Here is a 22003-nt window from a genome sequence, read left to right on the forward strand (position 1 = left end):
GGCTTTTGCACCAGCAATCAATTTGAATGTGAATATGCGGCGGCACGACGGCCCGGTGTTCGCGCGGGCTATATCTCAAAGTTAGATCGTCGTCTAGGTATGTTTTCTTTTAGCTCAGTTTCTTGTCTCGTGATGCGAAAGCCTAACTCTCTTACCAGTGGAACTTGAGCAGCGAGTATACATGCTCGAAGGTCGTAATTCTCAAGGTAAGTTTAAGGATCTTTAAGACTGCAAATAAAATAAGGAGATATACAGATAACTGTCTAACTATATTAGCTTCTGCCCAACGCTGTGGCTCGCCCACTCTAGTAATCAGCGAGTCTGATATAGCTCTTCCAGGGGCTACCTACTCCCCAGGTCAAGGGATCATTCATCATCACTCGAATGGACCAGCTCCAGCCTCTTCAAGTACAAGTGCAGAAAGAGAGACAGTTTCGAGTCATTCCGTTCAATTTGATCCACTTTCATATCCGGTGCTATCTGAACTCTGCGCCATTTGGTTCAAAAGATATCACCCATGGTTCCCCATTCTGCATCAACCCTCACTTATCGCCTCATTGCAGCAGCTCAAGTCATCAAAAGACCTTGATCAATCCTTGGCCGTAAAAGCCATATGTGTCGTGACGCTTCCTCATTATGAATCGCCTCTTGTAAGCCTGGACGAGCGAAACCAATGGTCGGCTAGCTTGCGCGATTCTATATGTTGCCAAGCTTTGAAACAAGTCTCTCTTCAATCTCTGCAAGCTTTGCTCATTCTCTCAAACCTGGATTATGGAGAAGGTCGATTTGAACAATTCTGGAATTTGATAGCCTTGTGTAAACGGTGAAATACTCGATTCGAATATCAATTGACAATATATCAGCTAATACTTAATAGCATTTCGTCCCAACTTGGGTGTGGTACATTGGTCAAAAAGCAAGTAGAACAACTGAGCTCCTCAGCCTCTGTGCCACCTCGTCTTCATCCGCTCTCTACTACCATCATCGATCGAAAAGAACGTATCCGAGCATATTGGATGTCTGAAATGCTAGATAGCATGTCGACTGTTGGTGTGGACTGGGATACAGGCGCGTCACCTCCTATACCAAATGGCATTTTGCCATGCAGTGATTCGTTATGGGCCTTCCCAGAGCACATCATAAATGTTTGGTCATTTGGGCAGTTCCGATACTCTTCAGCCTTCTCTTTGTGTATTATATTATCTACTAATGAGCTTTGGTTTGTTCATGGCTTTCTTCAGAAGACCTGGGATCTCAATAATGCCAATGATCGCATTCAATGGCAGACTGAAGCCCAAAAGATCGACGAGCGCCTCACGGCATGGCGCGAAGAGTTTGTTGCAGCCGTCTATAGACTGATAAATGCCGAGTTCGCCGAAGAGGAGCGTGCTGAGATGGATCCAAATATTGTCCTGACTAACTGTGTCCTTGATGTGTATGTTAGGCTTTATCTGCTCAGTCCCTTCGCTAATATCTATAGGGCCGTCATTCTTCTTTTCCAGCGAATGTCAACAATTCCACGGGAAATCGACCCATCAACAGAGCCAGTAAGAATTTTCTAGTACTGAAAAACCAGGCCAAAGTTTTCTGACATACTTAGTGGCAATATGCTACTAACCGTTGCATATATGCCTGCGATAATATGGTTTTCAAGGTTCGCCAGATGACAGATGAAGAGCTCGCTGTCAGTAATCCGCACTTGATCTTCTGCTTCTTCACTGTTGCACGCTTTTATATCGGTATTTCAATAACTATAATCTCCATTTGATCTTGTCTGACAGTTTTCAAGTCTATGCAAAAACAGTCAACGCCGACGTACCTAGTGGGGTGAGATCCATGGCCTACGCCTTGCTTTGTTCCGGGAAGCGATGGCCTTTGGCATTGAAGTATGAGAATGTGATCCGCACAGCCATATCAGAGCACAGATCCTTGATTTCAGAATCATCGCTACCGTCACGTTTTTTCGACTTACGATACTCCACGTTGAATATCAAGGACGATTTGCGTGCTTGGTGCGACGGCGTGTTGAATATAGCTCCCACAATAGCAGTATGAGGACCATTGCACGACGAATAATAATTCTTTTGCGAATATGACTTCGCCAGTCATTCAAGATTTTGGAACTCTTCATTCGGACAAATTCATCCAATAACGTCTCTTTGAACAGATTCGGACTTCTAGATAAAGGTACCGTCCGATCATACTTTATGCGTAAATCAACATCAGAAATGATACAGTCGTCTTTTTAATTATCAAGATATGGAAATGCATGATATTTTAGGAGGTACTTCGGACTAATACTCTTGAGATTTTTTCAAAACGAGCCCCGGAGATATCGAAGCGGTTGTGCCCTGGCCGCGGGCCATCTAAGCCCCGGTGCGGGGGAAGCACACGGCCTTTTTTGTGCACACGGCCCGTTTTTGTATGGCACAGCTCATTTATACTATGTATTTATTCCATTACATTCTGTGGAAGTAAATACTGCTAAACCCTAATCTGTGGGGGATCAGCGGTGGAAGATCCGGGGTAGTATACAATCCCCATTCCTTTTAGTGGTTGGTCAAGGAAAACCCTATTATGCCTGTAAGTAGTGGGCCATTTAAATTGCGTCAAATCCCCACCATTTTTATCTTGTTCCCTGAGCAATTTATCATTTTGAATATTCCATTGATGCTCTACTATGTTGGACGGATATAGCCTCGAGGTAGCGTTGACTGCAAGTAACGCAGCAGCCCAAGCGTGGTACGGCTATGAACAGGTTCGGTATCCCCCTCTCAATGTCTTTCTTCTTCGTTGAATTTCCTTTTCTGATGCCTTGTAGGGTGTTGTCAGTGGTATCCTCATTAGTCCGGATTTTGTCGAGGTTTTTCCTCAAACCAAAGTTTCATCCATCCAGGGTATCACAGCAAGCTGCTTCTCAGTATGACCATGCCCCAATCAGAGGGTACACAGATGCTAATTAGCTTGAAGCTTGGAAACTTGGTAGGATGTCTGCTAGCAGCCTGTTATGGCAACCGTCTGGGTAGAAAGAATACATTGAGATTGGGTGCTGCCATCAACGCTATTGGTGGTGTGCTGCAGTTCTCTGCCTACTCGTTTGCCCAACTTATTGTTGGTCGGGTAGTTAACGGCATAGGGAACGGTCGGTCAACTATCTAGGCTTTTTTATTATGTCTATTGATGATTTCCCGGCAGGGGTTACCAGTTCAACATGCGGTGTTTTCCAGGCCGAGTCCTGTCGCAGTGACCGTCGTGGGAAGTTATCCGTTATCGTGGTTCTTCACAATGTGATCTTCTATTGCATCGCAACATGGCTGACGTTGGGTTGCTCTTTTCTCCAAGGAGGATATCAATGGCGACTCCCTTTGGCATTACAGGTATTTTCAAGACACTGACCGGGGCTCACTAATGGAAACTAACTTTTGGTGTGTGGCATCAAAGCTTGTACCATGCATAGCTCTTGTCTCTCTTCTTCCGCTTGTTCCTGATAGTCCACGCTGGCTTCTGATGCAAGGTAAAAATAAAGAAGGTCTTGAAGCTATAAGAAGATATCTTGGGAAGGGGCTTTCAATTGATGACTCAATTGTACAAAGCGAGTATCACTCAATCACTGGTGCCCTACTCATTGAGCGTGAGTCTCAAATATCATTTACTCAAGTGCTGGCCCGACGCGATCGATCCAGTCACTTGAAACGACTGTTGCTAGGCTGTGGTGGGCAGTTTATGCAGGTATGAGCTATCCGTCTCAATTAGCAGATTTCTTTGCTAACAGTACAGTAATAGCAATTCGGCGGGATCAATGCCCTCAATTATTATTTCACCATCATTTTGATTAACAATATCGGCATGGATGAGCTAATGGCTAGAATCCTTACTGGCTGCAATGCTACATCTTACATGATTTCTTCGGGGCTATGTTTTTGGCTAATAGAAAGATGCGGCCGGCGTGTCTTGATGCTTAGTGGACTATCCTTGCAATGCTTTGCATATATCATGGTGGCTATTTCTATTGCTCTCCTCGGGAGTGCCCCCTTTCAGGTAAGCACTGGTAGTGACACCGATCCAGAGCACAATTCGTCAGGCTAATATTAGGCTATTCCAGTGGGGTATCGTTGCAGTTTCGTTCTTGTTCTTCTATTATGCAGCATTCGGCTGCACCTGGGGAATGGTTCCCTGGGTTTACCAGGCAGAAATCAATTCCCTTTCGATGAGATCAGTTGGAGCTGCGGCTGCAACTGCAACAAATTGGGTAGGCTTTTTTTTGCCACAATCTGTTCATTTTATACTTAAACTTATGATTACCTAGCTGGCCGGTTTTATTTGTACCCAATTTACTCCAACCGGAATCGCCAATATCGGTTATCGATTCTATATCAGTAAGTCATAGAATTTTCGTAGTGCCATTTGGCCAGGAACTAATGGATGGATAGTATTCGCTGTCTTCAACCTCACGTTTATATTCGTTTGTTACTTCCTTTATCCCGAAACTGCATATCGGACTCTAGAGGACCTCGATGTATATTTCGATCGAGATTCTAATCATCCCACTATTATCCCGATACATGACAAAGTTTCCAAGCAATCCAAACGCCCGTTGGAAGCAATCGAGGCTGAAGCCGTACGCGTCGCAGCCACGAAGGCAGTGGGTGCGAAAGGAGTAACTGAGCACGTTGAGGATATTGATGGAACTGTTTGAATTCATGCTTGCGCTTTGAGCTTGCTCTATAATAGCAGATAGCATTAGACAGCCTGACAGAATTTAAATGACACAGAATATTAACAATAAATGAATGAAGGGCAAAAAGATGAATGGGCTGAAGAGAATACCTATTTCTTACCATTGGGTAATGGACACTCTCCGTCGATAAAAGAAGCACGTGAGATGATTTGTGGTCAAGCCATAGGAGGCAATACATACAATGTATCGAAATTTGGGGAGGCTATTTATCGAAACTACTGTATTGGTACTGAAGTGTAAAAAGAATAAATCAACATACAGCCAGCTTCATGCAATAACCAATTTCCCCAGCTCCGGTGAATATGTTGAAGTATTCATGGAGCTGTTAAATATGTTATTACGCTTTTGGTTTTTCTTTGAGAGGGAATAATACGTTAAGTTAAAAATATGACATTGTTTGAAATGTTAAAAAAATAGATATAGAGGAAATATTGTAAACATTAAAAAAATTACATCAAAAATTGAACTCTCCCTCGGGGAATCGAACCCCGGTCTCCCGCGCTTATCGGTGTTAATGACAAGCGGAAATCATGACCACTAGACCAAGGAAGATGAGTTAATCGAGTTACCGCTCGACCACTTGGTACTGGTTGATATTGGGGTAGCCATTCTAGACATTATATTCTAAGTTCCAGTTCCTATCAATTGTATACCCACTTAACGCATAGGATGCCCGCCAATACACCTCATGTCAAAGGAACTTTATCCTTCAAATAAACAAACAGGGATTATTAACATGTCTGATATCGGGCGAGTTGCTTATCAGGTTACTTTTCCCAAGTCATGCCTGGGTGGACAATCCAAGAGGGACAAGTTGCCTATCATCCGGGGCTATTTGTGATGGACCTCTGTAGGTCATCTCCAGTCAGCAGCAAACAAAAAAGAAAAAGAAGAAAAAATTACTAGTGAGAAGCTGCTTCTATTTTTCACCTGAGACTGTAGCTTATCGCAATTTTCAACCTTCTTTTTCCAAGGTTCCCTGGTCATGCGACCTACCCGCAATCACAACCTGGGTGCTTACTCGAGACCTTCTGACCTCATCAGCACTAATAGTCATAACTCGAGATCGAAATCAGCCCTGGGATCTCGTGGGAAACCTTTGGGAGCTCACTCTAGGAGTAGAAGTCCTTTCTTGGCTGAGTCAATAATGCGCCAAATCGGCCGGTAGTGATATTTCAACATTTTGTGATAGAATCCTCCGTCTAAAATATATATCGGTCTCCATTGCTTTTAGGCACTTACTATCGACTAGGTGACAGCACCGTATGGTCAAGTAATTACGCCAAAGTCAGTCCGAAGCCCTATAGAGCCAACTGTATTAAACCTTGAACCCAGCTACCTACTAAGTAGTAGGTGGTTAGGTGGGTAGTAGGTAGGTGGTGATTGAGTTTTCCCAGATTGGAGTACCCTAGTTCCATTTTCATGCTCATACCATAGGGTCATCTCACCCCGCGAATGATAGCCAATTTAAAGTCACCCGGGGCATTTATGGGGTACAACCTGACCAAGCATGTGCAAGTTCAACATCGCAACGGCGTACTAGGCCGGAAATCTTGCTAATTTATAATGCTGCAGCCGGCCCAAGAAAGTTGAAGGATCGCCGATCGTGGTCTGCAAAATTTGATTACTCATACTACACATATCAAAATAAGTTTATAAAATACCCCCATGATGGAGGTTGGGTGAGAAGGTCTTATTTAGTCAAGTTTTGATCACTCAACACCCTTTCCATGTCAGCCCCTAGCATGCCACATCTTCGCAACCACCGAAGGCATCATTCGTGGCCACACTGCGGCTCTGAACTATGCATGCAAAATCTACGCAATGCCAATCTTCAAGTTACAGAGTTCGTTTCTGGTTCCTCTGGTCATAGTCCGTGGTCTTTTCAGCAAGCAAATGTTGTCCCTCTTATGACAGAGGAGTTTGCAAATGACGATGCCGAAATGGCCGGTATAGTGCGATCTCAGATGCCACGAATACACCGGATTTGGTCTCGCCCAGTACCCAGGGAAAGAAATGAGAGCCTAGAAGGTTCCGCATCCGTACTCGAAGCCCGAAAGCATGTCCATCGTAGCGTTCTTCGTCGTCTAATCAGACGACCGCCATTGGATAAGACTCGGTCGCTGTTCGTCATGCCGACGATCAGTACACGCAACCAAACTATGATCTCAGGCTGGATGCCCCCGAGGAGCTCAGCGAGGCCGATAATAATGACGGATAGGCTCCAGACAACATTAACCAGCGGAGATGGAGCGCGCTTGGGTACGGAGAGACGGCACCGACGATGCCATTCTGAACAGCCACGCGCATGGAGGAGACCCAGTGCTACTCTATGGACTCTTCAGGAAGAAGGAGGAGTTGAAGAGAATCGATTGCTGAATCAGAGTTCTGGAATTGAGGTAATCTCTTAGTTCATTTTAATGTTCGGTCGATTGCCTCAGAAAGTAACATCATGTGGTACTTTTGGATGTGTACTTCATAAACGACAAAGAGCCCGGATAGAGCGTTTTCTTAGAGGAGGATAGTGGAAGGAATTATGGCAAGCTTTTGTACTTCACTGAGCCAATAGGTGAAACACGTTGAATTATTATACTTCACGAATTTGATGTAGAAATCATGCATGAGAATGTACACCTAAGATACCATCCAATTGTCCTATATTTGGCATACTTTCGGCACATTTCCGGCCCTGGCTGCTCAAAATAAATGTGCATCAAATAAATTCGGAGATTTCCCGTGTCGGATTCACCCCGTGGGGTCCCGATACTTGTAGCCCTACCCCAGATATCGGGCGAGCAGTAGATTATCTGCCATAAAAAGAGTCTGATCATCGGATTCGGATACCTAGCACCCTAAAACTTGATTGAAAAATCCTTTCAGAGAAAGAGGCTGCAGAACTTCGTGGTACAGTTCGCTGAGTAGACTTGTCGAGAGCAAAATGACACCACATGGAGCTGAAGACGTGAAAGATACTCTCCAGAGCAAACATCTTGAATCTCTCATAGAGACGGGATTCTCGGAGGAGGAGACTGCAATTCTTCGAGAGTATAAGGGAACTAAAGGGAAAAAAGTTATTCGAAAGGTATGCAAAGATGTTCTTCGACACTCTCGACAAGAGCCATATACTGACTGAACGACCTAGATTGACTGTCATTTGATCCCTGTCCTGGCATTCCTTTACCTTTGCTCACATGTCGACCGGAACAACCTGGGGAATGCGAAGATTGAGGGAATGAACTCGGATCTGGGATTGGTCGGGAATCAGTATAATATCGCGAGCACGCTCTTCTTCGTCCCATATATAATATTTGGTACTATAACCCCGAGGACAACGGTTTGGCTGACATGCTTACCATACTGGTGTCCCTAGAGATTCCTTCTAATATAATGCTGAAAAAAGCTCGTCCCAGCTATTGGTTAGCCGCTCAGGTTGTGATTTGGGGTATTGTTATGACCTGCATGGGCTCCATCAGTGGCTTTGCAAGTCTCACAACATGTCGAGTTCTATTGGGAATTTTTGAGGTGATCTATGATTGACTATTTCTTCCCCTTGGAACATCACAGCTAATGACACAATCCTAGGCTGGTTTTTTTCCTGGCGCAGTATATCTTGTCACGCAATGGTACCCTCCAAATGTAATCCAACAACGTCTTGCCCTTCTATATACCGCTTCGGCTATCTCTGGGGCTTTCAGTGGTCTGCTCGCCTTTGCAATTGCAAAAATGGATGGTCTACGTGGGCTTGCCGGATGGAGATGGATATTCATACTTGAAGGGATAGTTCCCACTCTCTTTGGTTTACTCCTGCCATTTTTTCTGCCAGACTCTCCAAAGAAAGTTGGATGGCTCACTGATAAAGAAAAACTCTTTATAAACATTTGTTTCCGACAAACTGGTCATCGCTCAACTACAGGTGAAGGAGATAAATTCACCTGGACCCTTCTTTACAGGACGATGCTGGATTGGAAGATCCTTTTAGCAGTGCTCATGGCTATGACAAATGCCGCTCCAAACGCAGCATTCTCTTATACCATGCCAGCAATCATTCATAAGCTGGGCTTCCAAGCATCTAAGGCTCAATTACTAACAATCCCTCCCTACTTTTGTGGCGCAGTATCTAGTTGGCTTAGTGGTCGCCTTGCCGATCGCTTCACCTGGAGATTCCCATTCATCGCCATACCTATGGTCCTGATGCTCATTTCGTTTATACTTCTCCTAATTCTATCCGCTAACACTGAGGGATATAAAGGTCCGATGTACTTTGCGGTGATTCTCGCACAAATTGGCATATATCCTCTGCTTCCAGGAATTTCAGCCTGGACTGGTAATAATCTGCCTCAGTCCTGGAAACGGTCAATTGGAATTGCCTGGCTGTTAGCTGCTGGCAATACTGGAAGTATGTTCTTCGGTAAAGTGCATAGATTAAAATTGTTCTGACAGACGATCTAGGCTTTATTGGAACAAATGTATTCCTCGAAGACCAAGCGCCACACTATACTATTGGTTATGGTGTTTCAATTGGTATCATTTGCATGGGTATAATGGCTTGCTGTACTCTTGAATTCAGTCTTTGGAGACTGAATAAGAAGAAAAGTGGCATGGATGAAAGCGAAGCTCGCGAAACCTACAGCCCAGAGCAGCTAGTACGGATGGGGGAGGAAAGTCCGCTGTACAGGTACACATTGTGAGGTCTCGTTTCATAGATCATGTAACGAGGAAGATGGCTTGTTCTAGCCAGCGCAGCGCATTCTTCGAGAGATGATTATTCCTCAGCCTGTGATGTGAATACTTCGTCAATTTGGACAGCACATAGTAGCATTTACTCCAGTTGACCCTCAATGTCAAAGGACCCCTATCACATTACTAGTGGAGATAGGTTTATGGCTGCATGTCATATCCATTGATATCAAACTCATGATTTTCTATGGAATGAAAAAAAAACCCCACGAACTCGAACTATAAATGTAGAATGGCCAACAAGCTGTCGCAATGACAACAAAGAATGCATCACCAATGGCGCGGGGGAAACTGACCAGAATGCAAATCAATTCCGAAGTCTTTCTATCCAAACCAAGAATCTTAAAAGAACGCCAACGCGTTCGGGGGACTTGCAACTGCCCCGGGTGCCTATTTTGGTCATAAAAATCAGTATATCGATCTGCATTGACAACAGGTGTGACGAATACTGAGTATGAGAACGGTCCTTACATTCATGGGAGAGCTTGTGAAAAAGAAAGTATACCGGTTCGCTTCTTCACAAGCCCTGCTCAGATTCTCCAAATTGAACAGCTCGCCAATTGGCATTCCCCACCCAGCAAGTAACCACTCATGTAGATGCCATTGTGTCTGAGAACAAGGCCAAACCTCAAATGATCTGGTATCTCCAGCAACAGCAGCGACTTTGTTTTCCCAAAGGAACTTTAATAGCTTTTCAGATGGCTCGATTCCGATATTTTCGGGTTTCTGCTTCCTGTAGAGTTCATCTAATCGAGCGCGCTTTTCGTCACTCAAGTCTTCATACTGGCTAATGTAGCCGAACCGGATGATGATAATATCTCCAGGGCGTATGTCTCTTTCAGTGAGATTTTGGCTTTTCAGTACGCCCAGAAGCTCGCTAAATGATACCCCATGAGCAGACATAGCATTGACGGAGCGACCATTCTGTTGTGACCATTTGTACCAGTCAATAAAAATGCCGCGCCCAGCAATGCCCACCTCCGCAATATCTGCACAAGGTCAGTGCGCCAAACCCATAAAATGATTCTCTTTCGTTTCAATTTTTTTTTTTTGCATATTATCTTGCTGGGGCCATCTGTAATTGATTGTCTTACGTTGAATACCGTTTGGGACCGATGACTCTGCAAATTCTGCAGCTTTACGACCCATGTAGTAGAGCTAGAAGAAGATATGAAAGGTTAAGCCAGCACTTTCAGGCCGTTGAGTGATTGCCACTAACTTCTTCTGCTTGATAGGCATAATGCCTAAATCCATCCCACTGCGAGCTGCATTGAGAGTTGAAGGACCACTAGATTGCGCATCAGTCTTGTCCCTCTTCGGGCTGTCCAAGCTATAAGTCTGTGAAGCCTCGAAATACCTCATCGTCATGAGCAATTTTCAATGGTGCTTTGTTGTTCAATTTGATTTCCAGGGTTTTGCGTCCCAGAGTTGGATACGAAGACCCCGTCAAGGTCCAACTGAATAGCTCTCATGTCAGTAGAGCTCTGTCTCTTTATAAACCTAAATACGGCTCTAAATCAACTCACTTGAGACTGACTCGCTTTCCAGATCTGATTTCCTCTTTAGCAGCTCTTGCCACCACGTCCTCCTTGAGGTGATTTAATGTTCCAATTTGATCCTCCAAACCCCACAGTCCCCAAGCATTGCCACGCGGGCCATTGCGCTGCAGAGGTAACTCGTGGAACGAAGGGTATTCGGGAAGTTTTGACTCCATTTCGTAGATGTCTGTTTCAGAATATTGTGTTTTGAACCTTGCATGAAAGTTCTTTTATGACTTGATTGCCCTTTAAAAAGATACTGGAACATGCATCGCGACCACAAAGTTGTCACGTTTGCGGGAAATCCCCGACGGAGAATTTCCGATACCTTTATTGTTATTGTTGATCAGAAAAGAAGGTCGGGGAGCGCATTTTTGGAAATGTAGTTGTAGAACAGGATAGCATTGACATGTTAATCAATCTTACGCTTATATTATGATGATAAGCCTCGAATACAACTTGACATCAGGTATTAAATTTAGCCTTGCACAAATCTGACCTAAAACATTTCAATTGAGTATATCGGGCTTGGCTGCTTGATGAAGTATCGCGCATCAAAATCTCTTCCGCTCGCCACTTCTGATAGTGGGGGCCAGAAATTCCCAATATCAAACATATCACGACAACGTGAATGAGCTGGAGTCAAAGAATTTAAGAGGTTAATCCTACTTCGAGAGTTATTCTCTTCTAGTTTCAAAGGAACAGAATGGCGCATCAAGCGCATAACATTCCTTGGCATCTTCTTGCCTCCAACCTAGAATGGAGAACACCCACCCCTTATGACGGCTTCGTCACCAATTTCTATCCACGCATGAAACCAAACCAAGCGAGAGACCTGACTCATTTTGTGGATACGTTTATTAAGAACCTCGGCGAGCATGCAGCATGCGAACGAAAAAAATATCCAGAGCATTATGATATCCCCCAGGCTTCAGATGTGATACTCGATGAAAGTACCGCTCGCAGAATATCGCCCACAGTTCGTCGATGGCGTGGCTGGTGCATTTGGCCATTGAAGAAAAACTGTACTTCCGCTAAGTGTCGCGAATCTAAATATAATCCAAGGTCGTCTTATGATTGCATATGCCAATGCGAGCTCATTCCTTATGAGGAAAGACTTGGAGCTGCGTTTCTGCGAGAACCTGAAGATGACTACATGGAATATCGTGATACTTTCAAATCTGACGCCTACTTCAATATCGAAATCGTCAAGACACTCCTTCTTTACGGGGAGATGGATCCAATATTGCGTATCTGTGCCCACCCGGATAACCATCTGAAATTTTGGTTCCATGGAAGCTTCTTTGACGGTGTAAGCCTTGGTTCCCTCCTCGCTCTTCTTTTCCCTTTTGTACTTTTTTTGGGCTTTATACTGACTTGAAAAAGCCAAGTGAGATGGGGTGGAGACGAATTTGTCAACAAATGCTTCGGGTCTATATATGCCTTAATGTAGCCTATTGCTTCCCCCAGAATTGGGATTCGGCCTCCGGAAAAACCGAGAAAAATGATTACCGCAATACCAGATGCTATCAGAGAACTCTTGTAAAATGCGGGGGTCCGAGGTACTGGGATCAAAGAACGTATCCACACGCTCAGTTCTTCGGTATGGAGAGGTCTCACTATCCGTCTAAGAATACCGGCAGAACAAAACATTGGCTTCTTGATGAGAAATATCATATAAATGTCAAATATAGCGACCAGCCTCGTTATATGATAGGGCCCAGGGACGCAGAAATTGACAACGTGGCAGGTCTTTATGGTAGAGCGCCAATTGACGAATTTCTGTCATTGTGGATACCAGATAAATCGCTGCACGAACCATGTGAATCTGAAGTTTATGATGTTCGCCAAACGTTATGCTCTTTGGGGCTCCCCGTTGAGCTGGCATTGGACATCCTGACATTTGCAGATTACATACCGCAGCCACGCAAGCTCAAGGTACCTTATGATCCTCTCCATCCGTCTAATCGAGAGGCACTTGGAAGATATCTCAAGTACTGCTGGCAAACCCTTGTGCGGTGTTTTCTCATGGCGACAGAGCTTGGCATGGATCCTGAGGATGTTGAGTATCCTCAGAATGGAATGAATTGGAAGAACCTTATTGGGCATGCTATGATTGACCTTTTCCAATATCATAAAGATGGGAAGGATGCCCCGTCATGGAAAGACAAGAACAGATTTCCTAGACCTTGGTACAGGCACGAATCGGCGTTGAATGATGATGGCGAATGGATAGGGCCTTTAATCTTTTTCGTGTAATATCTAGAAATATGGGAAGGTGGTACGATATCAGTCAATTGCTGCACAATCAGAAAATAGGGGGGGGGGGTTGAGATTAAAGGATCCTCTGGGGCTCCTCTCGAAGCTTGAGGCCTTTTTGCAGCCAGTCGGTGTCTATTTAGTGTAATAGAGATGTTATAAAGCTTAGTGTATACCTCTTGTTTACAGCTGGGAGCGCATTCCAATGACAAGGACCGAAGACCGAAGAGAACCGTCTTTGACAACTCTGCAAGACGGCATAATCGGTGGATCGCCGCTCACGTGTGCGGAGTCAATTGTATACAGCGATCCCGGAGCGGGCAAGCAGTCGGCCAGTGGTGATAGTAGAAAGCGGCGGGATTTTGAGGATCAACGCTTCATTTATAAGGCCAGGGCCATCTCTATCATTTTTTAGTATACGCCCAATCTATAAAAGGTAGATAAGAAAGCTTGAGAGAATCCTGATTACTACTAGTAAAGACACTTGAAGAGTAGGTTGCTTTACTCTATCTATACTACATCGAATGCGGGGCCGGGATCTTCCCCGGATTTAAGCTGCATCAAACCTTTGTCCAATCGCATCCGAATTAGTTTTACTATCTAACTAATCAAATTATCTAGATCCAGTATCTATTTAGATACCGAACTAGCCAGACCCGCCTACATGTACTACATTACCACTTCATCCACGTGAGCGGGGAAAACACCGTACGGTTATCTTTATGGAGAAACCATAACGAATTCTTAAATGGAGGTGTATTGTCGCGGGGTAAACGATGGAAACACGAGAAATAATCTCTTATTGAACAGCTGAAGCAAAGACAATGGAACATTTCGACGTCGCCGTTGTTGGGCTTGGAGTCCTCGGAAGCGCAGCCTCTTACCACGCCGCTCTAAAGGGTGCGAAGGTCCTTGGACTAGAGCAATTTGAATTCGGACACGTACATGGAGCATCTCATGATACCTCGCGAATTGTTCGAAAGTCAAATTCGGAATCAGAGTATGTGAAACTCGTCAAGGCAGCCTACAAGGACTGGGCTGAGCTCGAGAGGCTCTCGGGTCAAAAGCTCTTGACCACCACTGGCGGTCTCTTCTTCCTACCAAAAGATGCACCTATTCCAGCCAGCAACTATACACAAGCTCTCAGTGAGAACGACGTCCCTCATGAACTTCTCGACAGCAAGGAGGTGAAGAGGCGATGGCCTCAATTCGATGTGCCTGATTCTGTCGATACCGTTTACGATCCCGAGACAGGTATCGTCCATGCAAGCAAGACAGTCTCCACAATGCAATGGCTGGCTCGATCTAGAGGTGCAGTGCTCAAGGAGAAGACTCGAGTTGAGCGTGTTACACCCAAGTCATCTGGGAAGGGCGTTGTTATTCAAACATCGCAGGGGACCTTCCACGCCAGCAAGGTGATTCTCACCACCGATGCATGGACGAACAAGTTACTCGCCCCTCTGGGCGTGCATATTCCTCTTCAAGTCATGCAAGAGCAAGTGACATACTTCAAACCCAGTGAGCCAGCCGAATTTGAATCTCCCCATTTTCCCACCTGGATTTGGGGAGGCGCCCCATGTTATTATGGTTTCCCTTGCTATGGCGAGCCAACTATCAAGGCCGCGCACGACTTTGCGCAGAATATCATGACCCCCGAAGAGCGAACCTATGTACCATCGCCTCGATTACTTGGGGAGTTGACCGAGTTTCTGCAAAAGCTGATGCCCGATAAGGGCCGTGAACCGCTGCGCACGGTCACCTGCCAATATACCATCACTCCCGATCGGCGTTTCATTATCAGCCCACTGGATAACCACAAGGATATGATTGTGGGATTAGGTGCGGCCCATGCTTTCAAATTTGCGCCGGCCTTTGGTCGAGTACTAGCGGAGCTGGCTGTGGATGGTAAGACCGTTGAGGATATCTCTAAGTTCGGTCTACCTAAGACCGTTGCCGCTACCAGCAAGATTTAAAACTCACTTGGTGATGGGGGTTGATATTCGAAAAACTACCAACGGAATCTCTGATTATTATGATTTGTTTGATATTAACATCACTACGATGATGTCAAGTTGAAACCAGAATGAACTATGTAGATTCGAGTGAAGTTAAGCGGATCCTGAGACTGGTGAGGCTCGGTTTAATAGCATACTAGAGTGAGCGCAGCATGGATCATGTTTTGAGTTAGTAGTCACCATCCCTAGATCAACCAATACGACGTCAAAGTTGCTAGAAACCAACTAACAATGCGCCCGAGTGATAACAACCATGAAACCATCCCAGGCCTCGGATCGACCGTGCCGAGTCACAGAATGCCTTCAGCCGTGTCTGTCTTGGCTCTGTGCAACGCGTGGGGGCCAAGTGATTCAGTCAAGCATGTGCAGTCTCTTAAGCCAAGGAAGTCTTTCTCGAAGGACGCTAGAAGGGGAGAGATGTCTCAGGTGAGTGATGTTCATTGGCGAACGTAGTGTCCAAGCGGGCAGAGATGGGGTCATGTCCTGCTATTCTTCGTAACTGGACTCGTAGGGCTAGCAATTCGTGTTCGGAATGACCGACTTGGTCCCAAGAGGATTGTGATAGATTGGCTGAGACCTCGGCTGTACGACCCACATGTCTGACGAAAGAAGGTGGATGATATTCAAGAATCCATACAAGGCAATGTAATTCATACTCCGTACAGTAATCCGTACATACCCCGTATTTAGCATATGATTCCTGGTTGCCTAATTCCGCGGAGACAGGAGATATCAGCCCTATTACAAGGCTCCAAAATTCCAGAATCTCACACGCCGATATACAGTAGACGTTGAGAGATTATGCTCTTCCAAAGGGACATGATGGAGGATCCAGACTGTCTGCATTCCAGCCCTATTGTACATGGGTCTCGTGAATATCAATGCCAGCTGGACAAAATCATGCAAATGCGGGAGAAATGGCGACGTGTCTGTGAGCAGCGGTGAATCTGCGGGGTCTCAGCGAGGGATAAGAAGAGCCTCCAAGGCAGACAGAAACACTGATTGGCTCGACAGTCACCAACACGGTGGAATATTACGAATTCTCACCGACAACAACTAAACCTTACCGGTGGATACACTAGCTTGACTTCTGACGCCTCCGGTTGGTGAGTTCGAGGCCCGACCCGCTTCAGATGGAGACTTTAGGGCTGCGAATGGTCCGTTTGATTGGCAATTGACGGGTGAGGGCGTTTTTGTATTCGACAGCAGGTTTGGCAACATCTCCCGCTGTAATCTAAGTGGTTGCCCTATGGGCGCTGTGACGATCAAAGGAAATTGGCCCCGCGCAGGAAAGTTGAATGAGTGGTGAAGTGCGAGACGAGGAATGACCGAGTGAATTGGGCAGAGCACATATAAATTCCGGGGGGAGGCCCGTGACCTTACATTCTTCAAGTTTCAGTATTACTTTGATCCTTTTATACTTCCTATTTCCCCCTCAAAGCTATCATCTTCTGCTTCTGTAATTTCCAACTTTTCAAGCTCTTAAGATCTTTCCTTCAGGTGATGCGCTCTCAATCATACCAATCTGGTCATTATCCTAAGAGATCACTGTCCCAAACATCTTCTACCACCACCTCCTCTCGTGCTAGTCAGCGTTCAGAAGAGAAAAAACCCTCAAGTGCTTTCTCCAATCCAATCACTAGACGATTCCGATCAGCCTCGAAGCCGGTGACTCCGATCGACATCCCTCTCAGCAATCTAAGAGAGAAATCCTCCAGCATGTCCCAGCCTCGAGATATTCCCCGTAGCGCTCCTCACCACCACACCTACTTCGACCAACATCACGGCTCCGCAAGTCCGGTCCAGATGTCACCAGATGAATCTTCTCCCCGCTCTTCAAAGGAGGAATTTGGCCCAAAGCGTGCCTCTACCCCGACCCGCAAGGACAGTGGTGACTACAAGCGCTATAGTGGAACTATCAACCACTACGGCCGACACTCCAATGACTGGCTATTCGGCGGTTTCAGCGTTCGGGATACAGTCCGCGATGGCCTTGACAAGCTTCTGAGCAAGGAAAGTTGAAGCAAGTTCGCCAAACAGAATTGATGACTTTATTTGGTTCAACAGCCAAATTCGGCAAAATAACCATACCGTGCGACAGTCGGGCCCCCAAATCACCCCAGCTAGACGGTCCACCGGTCTCCTTCAAAGCAACATTGGGAAACGACATTTGATTCGCTGCTGGAACATCCTGGCTTTATCCCCCACATTTGATGTCATTCTCGAGTGCGGAGACGGCTCGGTGTCTCGCACACACGCTGATCTCGCCTCTGAATGACAATTATCTCTTGGAATCATTGTATTGATCGCATTACTGTATCCTGTATCGGGACGCGTGTGTTCAGAACGTCATATTCACTTCTGGCCCCCAACAATCCTTTTCTTACTCGATTCATCACCGAATGGAAAATGCCATATACTCCGGTCTTCAAATTTTAGTATACAGACCGAGAGAATATATTTGCGAGCTGCTCAGGTGGTGCTCCAATTTGAATGCATCATAATATGTCTTGTACGACTTCTTTCTCGTATCTATGGAATTCAAGTATCTCGTTATTCATATTCTTCCTTCTTTCATCCGATGTAGTTACCTCCGATTGTACAGTACGTAGTGTGAACGGAGCGTTCCGCTTCATTGTGAACATCTCCGCTCCGCTCCACTCCACCTCCGACAATCGGCGATTCATAGCAGACAACATCGCACATTTACCAGCGAAACATATTAGATATATTTGCATTATTACCCTCAATGAGAATTGGATGGTCAAGTGTGTACGACCGGCATGGCAAAAGCTCGATTACGCAGTCTTTGTCAAGATCTACCCCTCAGATCCCCCGTCCACAGCCCCCACGCCCTCGCACCTCTAGCCAGAAACTCCTGCATATCCCGAGGCCAAGCTTTGAATGCCAGTCAACCTTCACAAATGACCCACCAAAAGCCAGTCATCGCGGTCCTCTACCAGGCCCTTGCGCCACCAATGTATGGTGGAGTTAGCAAGCCGCCTAAACCTGGTGGTTCGTACAGATATATGGAACTAATAGCCACAATTGGTCTATTTGCTAACAATCAGCAGGTTATCGAGATTCTGGTGCAGATGTTGCATATGCACTTTCCAGGGGAGGCTTTAAAGTCCTCACACCAGTGAATACCCCGGACCCAGCAGATCAGAATCACTGGTGTTACCCTGATACAGAAGAAGGAATCCTGACTGCTGTGCAACAAGGCGCAACCCACATTTGGGCCAACACAGTGCTTTTTGCAGAGCATCCTTTGCAAACATCAATTCTTTTGAATCCGCATGCATCCAGTTTGAAGGTCATAGGCCAGCCTCCAATCTGTGCCGATAGATTCGATGATAAGGCATTTACTAATGACGAGTTGCGCCGACATGGAGGATTCACGTTGCCTCGATCTTGGTCTGTGAATGATCCAAGATCGAGCAAAGGGGACGATGTTTCTTTACAGAAAAGCCTCGACGATGTGATTGCACCAATCAAAGAGAGTGATTACCCTATTGTTGCCAAGCCGGTTCGAGGTAGGGGCAGTCATGGCGTGAAAATCTGCAACAACGCTGCTGAGCTTCGCGAGCACACTGCTTATCTATTCAATGAATCACCTCAAGTACTGATAGAGCAGTATTTGAAAGGAGAAGAAGGTACAATCACCATTATGCCTCCTTCTGATCCAATGTCTGGATTAGACCAGAACAATCAACAAGATCGGCACTGGGCATTACCTCCTGTCATTCGCTTTAACCATGTGAAAGGTATAGCTCCTTATAGCGGGAATGTAGCCGTGACAGTGAATTCGCGCGCTGTGACAGGCGAAGAGATAGAGAGAGACCCAGCATATAGCACCATCATGAGAGAATGCGAGGCCGTGGCGGAATTATTGCAGACGACTGCACCACTTCGCATCGACATTCGACGATTTGGGCCTGACACCAATTTTGCTTTGTTCGATATTAATATGAAACCGGTAAGTTTATGTGGTTTAGTTTAGCTCCACTTGTCTTTTTACCTCACTGCATTCTCCTTTTTGACATTTGAAAGACGTCCACCCTCGGCTCTTCTTCTGTCTTCGTTGATGCGAATAGTTTTGGTAATTTGCATGTTCTGCGAAATGGGAGAAAGTGCAATTATTGATTTAAAGGAGTCTCAAGAATTAAACTAATATCCACAACTGCAGAATATCACAGGGCCCGGACGACCCGGTCGTGAGGACCAAACCAGTTTAATGGGACTCGCAGCTGAAAGCTTGGGCTGGGATTATTTGAAATTTTTGGAATATGTGCTTGGATCTTCGCAGGGGTTAGGGAAACTTCGGGAATACCAGAATAGCCTGAACATATGATCACTGAGACACCAGTGATTGTATGGGATAGAAAAAACGTACCTGGAACCAATCAGACCGTCTCATGCGGGTGACCCAAAGCCAGAGACAGAAAATATTCCAAATGGAACCGGGAACCCCATAATCTGTCACAAATAGTATATATTTTCTTTGCTTTTTTCTTTCATTTTTTCACAAATCCCGCCTGCTGATTTGACAATTTGTTTGGCACATAGACGTAAATGACATTTCCGTCACGCTATGACAACCAGCTCCAGGACTCTGGATTGAGAACAGAAACATGAGTAGGAGGAAAAAGAAAAGGAAGGAGAAATTACAGGTGAATCAGATAGCTTTTGATAAATAATTTCGATTATTCATTGCATAGTCGATCGGTAACTTGGCACTGATCCTCGAATAGGAAGCCCGAAGCCCTGAAAGAAAAAAAAAAATCTAAACAAATCCCGACGACAGAAAAAAACAAAAAAAAAAAAAAGCACGCCCGAATAAAGCAAAAACTGCACTTAAAATGAGATTCAATTAAGAAATGGTAAGCACCAGCAAACTCCATATCAATACCCAATAGCAATGAATCCAGTTCTTCCGGGGTTGAGATACCATCACGCAGCTTGCCACTTTGCGATATCTGCCGCAGAGATATCAAGATTTTCGGCTGTCAGCCGCTGCAAGGTTCCAGCTTGAAGCGGCGCTAGTGAGAGAGAAAAAAAACCAAGTCGTCAGCAAGAGTCCAAAAATGGAAATGGAAGGCCCCGCCGTTTGTGATCTCAGATTCAGTCCCGTGGTCGGTATCCCCCGAGAAGGACGAAGAGGGAAAAGACCATGGAAAGGTGATGGAGTGGAGAATGAAAAAGAAGTTCTAACAGGGAAATGAAAGAACAAGAATTACTTACTTGGCCTTTGGGCCGCTGGGGCTGCGGCATTCACATTAATGACCCCCGAATCAACGTATTCCTTAGTGACGACCCCGTTATAGGACGCAGCACTGAGCATTACACGCACACGGTATTTGCCAGGCCGTGAGATCATGAGAGAGCTAAATTTTGCATATCCGCTCATCGCATTGTCGCTGCGACTGCGTACGCTGGCTGTCAAGCTGCCGCCCAATCCAACAGCAGCAGCAGTGCTGTTTTCATCGCGCAAGCTAGCGCTAACGACGAGGTGCTGTACATTCCTCGCAGGTGTTCCGATTGGCCGAACGGCTATAACGACGGGAATAGTGAACGGGAGTCCAGGGCGCACATTGGCAGGGGGAGCAACTTCGAAAGTCAGGTTGAATTCGCGGGCTGCCATTTTCTCTGTTTAATGATCGAGGTCGAAATTTTGAATGGTCCTTGGTTTGGACTTTAAATCTTCAATGGGTGTACTGAAGAATCGAAACTTGAAACGATCTAGTCCAGCAAGATCGGGAAGTTATAAAGGATATTGGATCGGTGCACAATGATTCGAAGATCGAATCTTGAGAAGTGGAACAAATGTTAAAATTTTTGAAGGGCAGTAGAGAAAAGATGAAGAGGTAGAAAAGAATGGGTCTGGAATAGACACTGCTTTTAAGGAATTGATGAGAGGATATAGAGGAGAATTATGATTATGGTTGAAAAGGAAAGTTCGGTCCACGGGAGATCGTCTGGAGTTCAAATATCCCCCCGCAGCCGTCGAGACATCAATGCTGAGCATCCGATATTCTGGCCCAAGAAAGGCATTCGACGACAATGAAAGAGCTAGTAGCAGTTGCCACCCGCAAAAGTACTAACAAGCATGTCGAATATCGGTATCCAGGTTTCTGGGTCCAAGCCAAGGCAGCTATGAAGCCTTGCGGGTTCGTAAATTTGAATTCACATTGAGCAAATTGGGGATAAATTGAAGAACTGGGCAAGAATCAATGAAGATCTTCCGGTCGATGAGGTGTTTCTTTGGCGGGTGCATGCATCCTTGCAGCATCACGTTCTGAAATTTTGGAGTAGCAGAAGAAAAATAATCAAAAAATGTGAATTATTATTATCAAGATTGAAAGAAAAAAGGAAAAATAGAGAAAAAAAAAAAGTCAAAAAAAGTAAAATGGATCTACCATTTCCTCTTGCAGGGGTTCGTTCAACCGGGAAGAGGGGCGGGAACAGGGACCAGCAAGCACTAGATCTGAGAGATCGAAGATAGACTGCAGAAAGATCTGATTAGCGTGTAGATCGACTCTGGGAGCACCTCAGGTCATGGTCCCACCGCTGCTGAGCCGTGAATTTGATTCGGTCAATTCGCGCTATCCTGCCGAGACTCCCTTGAACAATCCTGCTGGAAAATTGACACGCGCCTGAGACATGCACGATCGACGTTCGTGTGCAGGGGCAAACCGGAATAGGGAGAGTGGTGT

At 45.5% G+C, this 22003-nt stretch overlaps 10 protein-coding genes across 10 annotated transcripts; 8 read left to right on the top strand and 2 right to left on the bottom strand.

Moving 5' to 3' along the window:
- Window positions 1-1025: 1025 nt before the first annotated feature.
- On the top strand, window positions 1026-1831 carry N7469_010449 (fungal specific transcription factor domain-containing protein; the record flags this gene model as incomplete). The annotated part of the gene is made up of 4 exons (XM_056649354.1): window positions 1026-1435; window positions 1481-1547; window positions 1601-1739; window positions 1782-1831. The coding sequence occupies 4 exons, from the start codon at window positions 1026-1028 to the stop codon at window positions 1829-1831; spliced, it is 666 nt and encodes a 221-aa protein (XP_056496485.1).
- Window positions 1832-2680: 849 nt separating this feature from the next.
- N7469_010450 (uncharacterized protein) lies at window positions 2681-2926 on the top strand (the record flags this gene model as incomplete). Its single annotated transcript, XM_056649355.1, has 2 exons — window positions 2681-2779; window positions 2822-2926. 2 exons carry the CDS (start codon window positions 2681-2683, stop codon window positions 2924-2926), a joined length of 204 nt encoding a protein of 67 aa, XP_056496486.1.
- A 244-nt stretch (window positions 2927-3170) lies between these two features.
- On the top strand, window positions 3171-4696 carry N7469_010451 (uncharacterized protein; the record flags this gene model as incomplete). Its single annotated transcript, XM_056649356.1, has 6 exons — window positions 3171-3377; window positions 3442-3729; window positions 3784-4038; window positions 4067-4249; window positions 4307-4376; window positions 4413-4696. 6 exons carry the CDS (start codon window positions 3171-3173, stop codon window positions 4694-4696), a joined length of 1287 nt encoding a protein of 428 aa, XP_056496487.1.
- Window positions 4697-7676: 2980 nt separating this feature from the next.
- On the top strand, window positions 7677-9426 carry N7469_010452 (MFS transporter; the record flags this gene model as incomplete). The annotated part of the gene is made up of 5 exons (XM_056649357.1): window positions 7677-7820; window positions 7881-8049; window positions 8109-8260; window positions 8321-9134; window positions 9188-9426. 5 exons carry the CDS (start codon window positions 7677-7679, stop codon window positions 9424-9426), a joined length of 1518 nt encoding a protein of 505 aa, XP_056496488.1.
- A 391-nt stretch (window positions 9427-9817) lies between these two features.
- N7469_010453 (uncharacterized protein) lies at window positions 9818-11189 on the bottom strand (the record flags this gene model as incomplete). Its single annotated transcript, XM_056649358.1, has 6 exons — window positions 9818-9865; window positions 9947-10464; window positions 10570-10633; window positions 10695-10763; window positions 10833-10932; window positions 11002-11189. The coding sequence occupies 6 exons, from the start codon at window positions 11187-11189 to the stop codon at window positions 9818-9820; spliced, it is 987 nt and encodes a 328-aa protein (XP_056496489.1).
- A 530-nt stretch (window positions 11190-11719) lies between these two features.
- Window positions 11720-13272, top strand: N7469_010454 (uncharacterized protein; the record flags this gene model as incomplete). The annotated part of the gene is made up of 2 exons (XM_056649359.1): window positions 11720-12325; window positions 12400-13272. The coding sequence occupies 2 exons, from the start codon at window positions 11720-11722 to the stop codon at window positions 13270-13272; spliced, it is 1479 nt and encodes a 492-aa protein (XP_056496490.1).
- An 824-nt stretch (window positions 13273-14096) lies between these two features.
- On the top strand, window positions 14097-15245 carry N7469_010455 (uncharacterized protein; the record flags this gene model as incomplete). The annotated part of the gene is made up of 1 exon (XM_056649360.1): window positions 14097-15245. The coding sequence occupies one exon, from the start codon at window positions 14097-14099 to the stop codon at window positions 15243-15245; it is 1149 nt and encodes a 382-aa protein (XP_056496491.1).
- Window positions 15246-16790: 1545 nt separating this feature from the next.
- On the top strand, window positions 16791-17309 carry N7469_010456 (uncharacterized protein; the record flags this gene model as incomplete). Its single annotated transcript, XM_056649361.1, has 1 exon — window positions 16791-17309. The coding sequence occupies one exon, from the start codon at window positions 16791-16793 to the stop codon at window positions 17307-17309; it is 519 nt and encodes a 172-aa protein (XP_056496492.1).
- A 902-nt stretch (window positions 17310-18211) lies between these two features.
- On the top strand, window positions 18212-19641 carry N7469_010457 (D-alanine--D-alanine ligase; the record flags this gene model as incomplete). Its single annotated transcript, XM_056649362.1, has 3 exons — window positions 18212-18302; window positions 18362-19266; window positions 19477-19641. The coding sequence occupies 3 exons, from the start codon at window positions 18212-18214 to the stop codon at window positions 19639-19641; spliced, it is 1161 nt and encodes a 386-aa protein (XP_056496493.1).
- A 599-nt stretch (window positions 19642-20240) lies between these two features.
- N7469_010458 (uncharacterized protein) lies at window positions 20241-20931 on the bottom strand (the record flags this gene model as incomplete). The annotated part of the gene is made up of 2 exons (XM_056649363.1): window positions 20241-20329; window positions 20532-20931. 2 exons carry the CDS (start codon window positions 20929-20931, stop codon window positions 20241-20243), a joined length of 489 nt encoding a protein of 162 aa, XP_056496494.1.
- Window positions 20932-22003: the final 1072 nt, after the last annotated feature.

Source organism: Penicillium citrinum (assembly GCF_028827155.1).
Source record: "Penicillium citrinum strain IBT 23319 chromosome Unknown utg000009l:1.0-4274883.0:1.0-4276374.0, whole genome shotgun sequence".
Lineage (NCBI taxonomy): Eukaryota > Fungi > Ascomycota > Eurotiomycetes > Eurotiales > Aspergillaceae > Penicillium > Penicillium citrinum.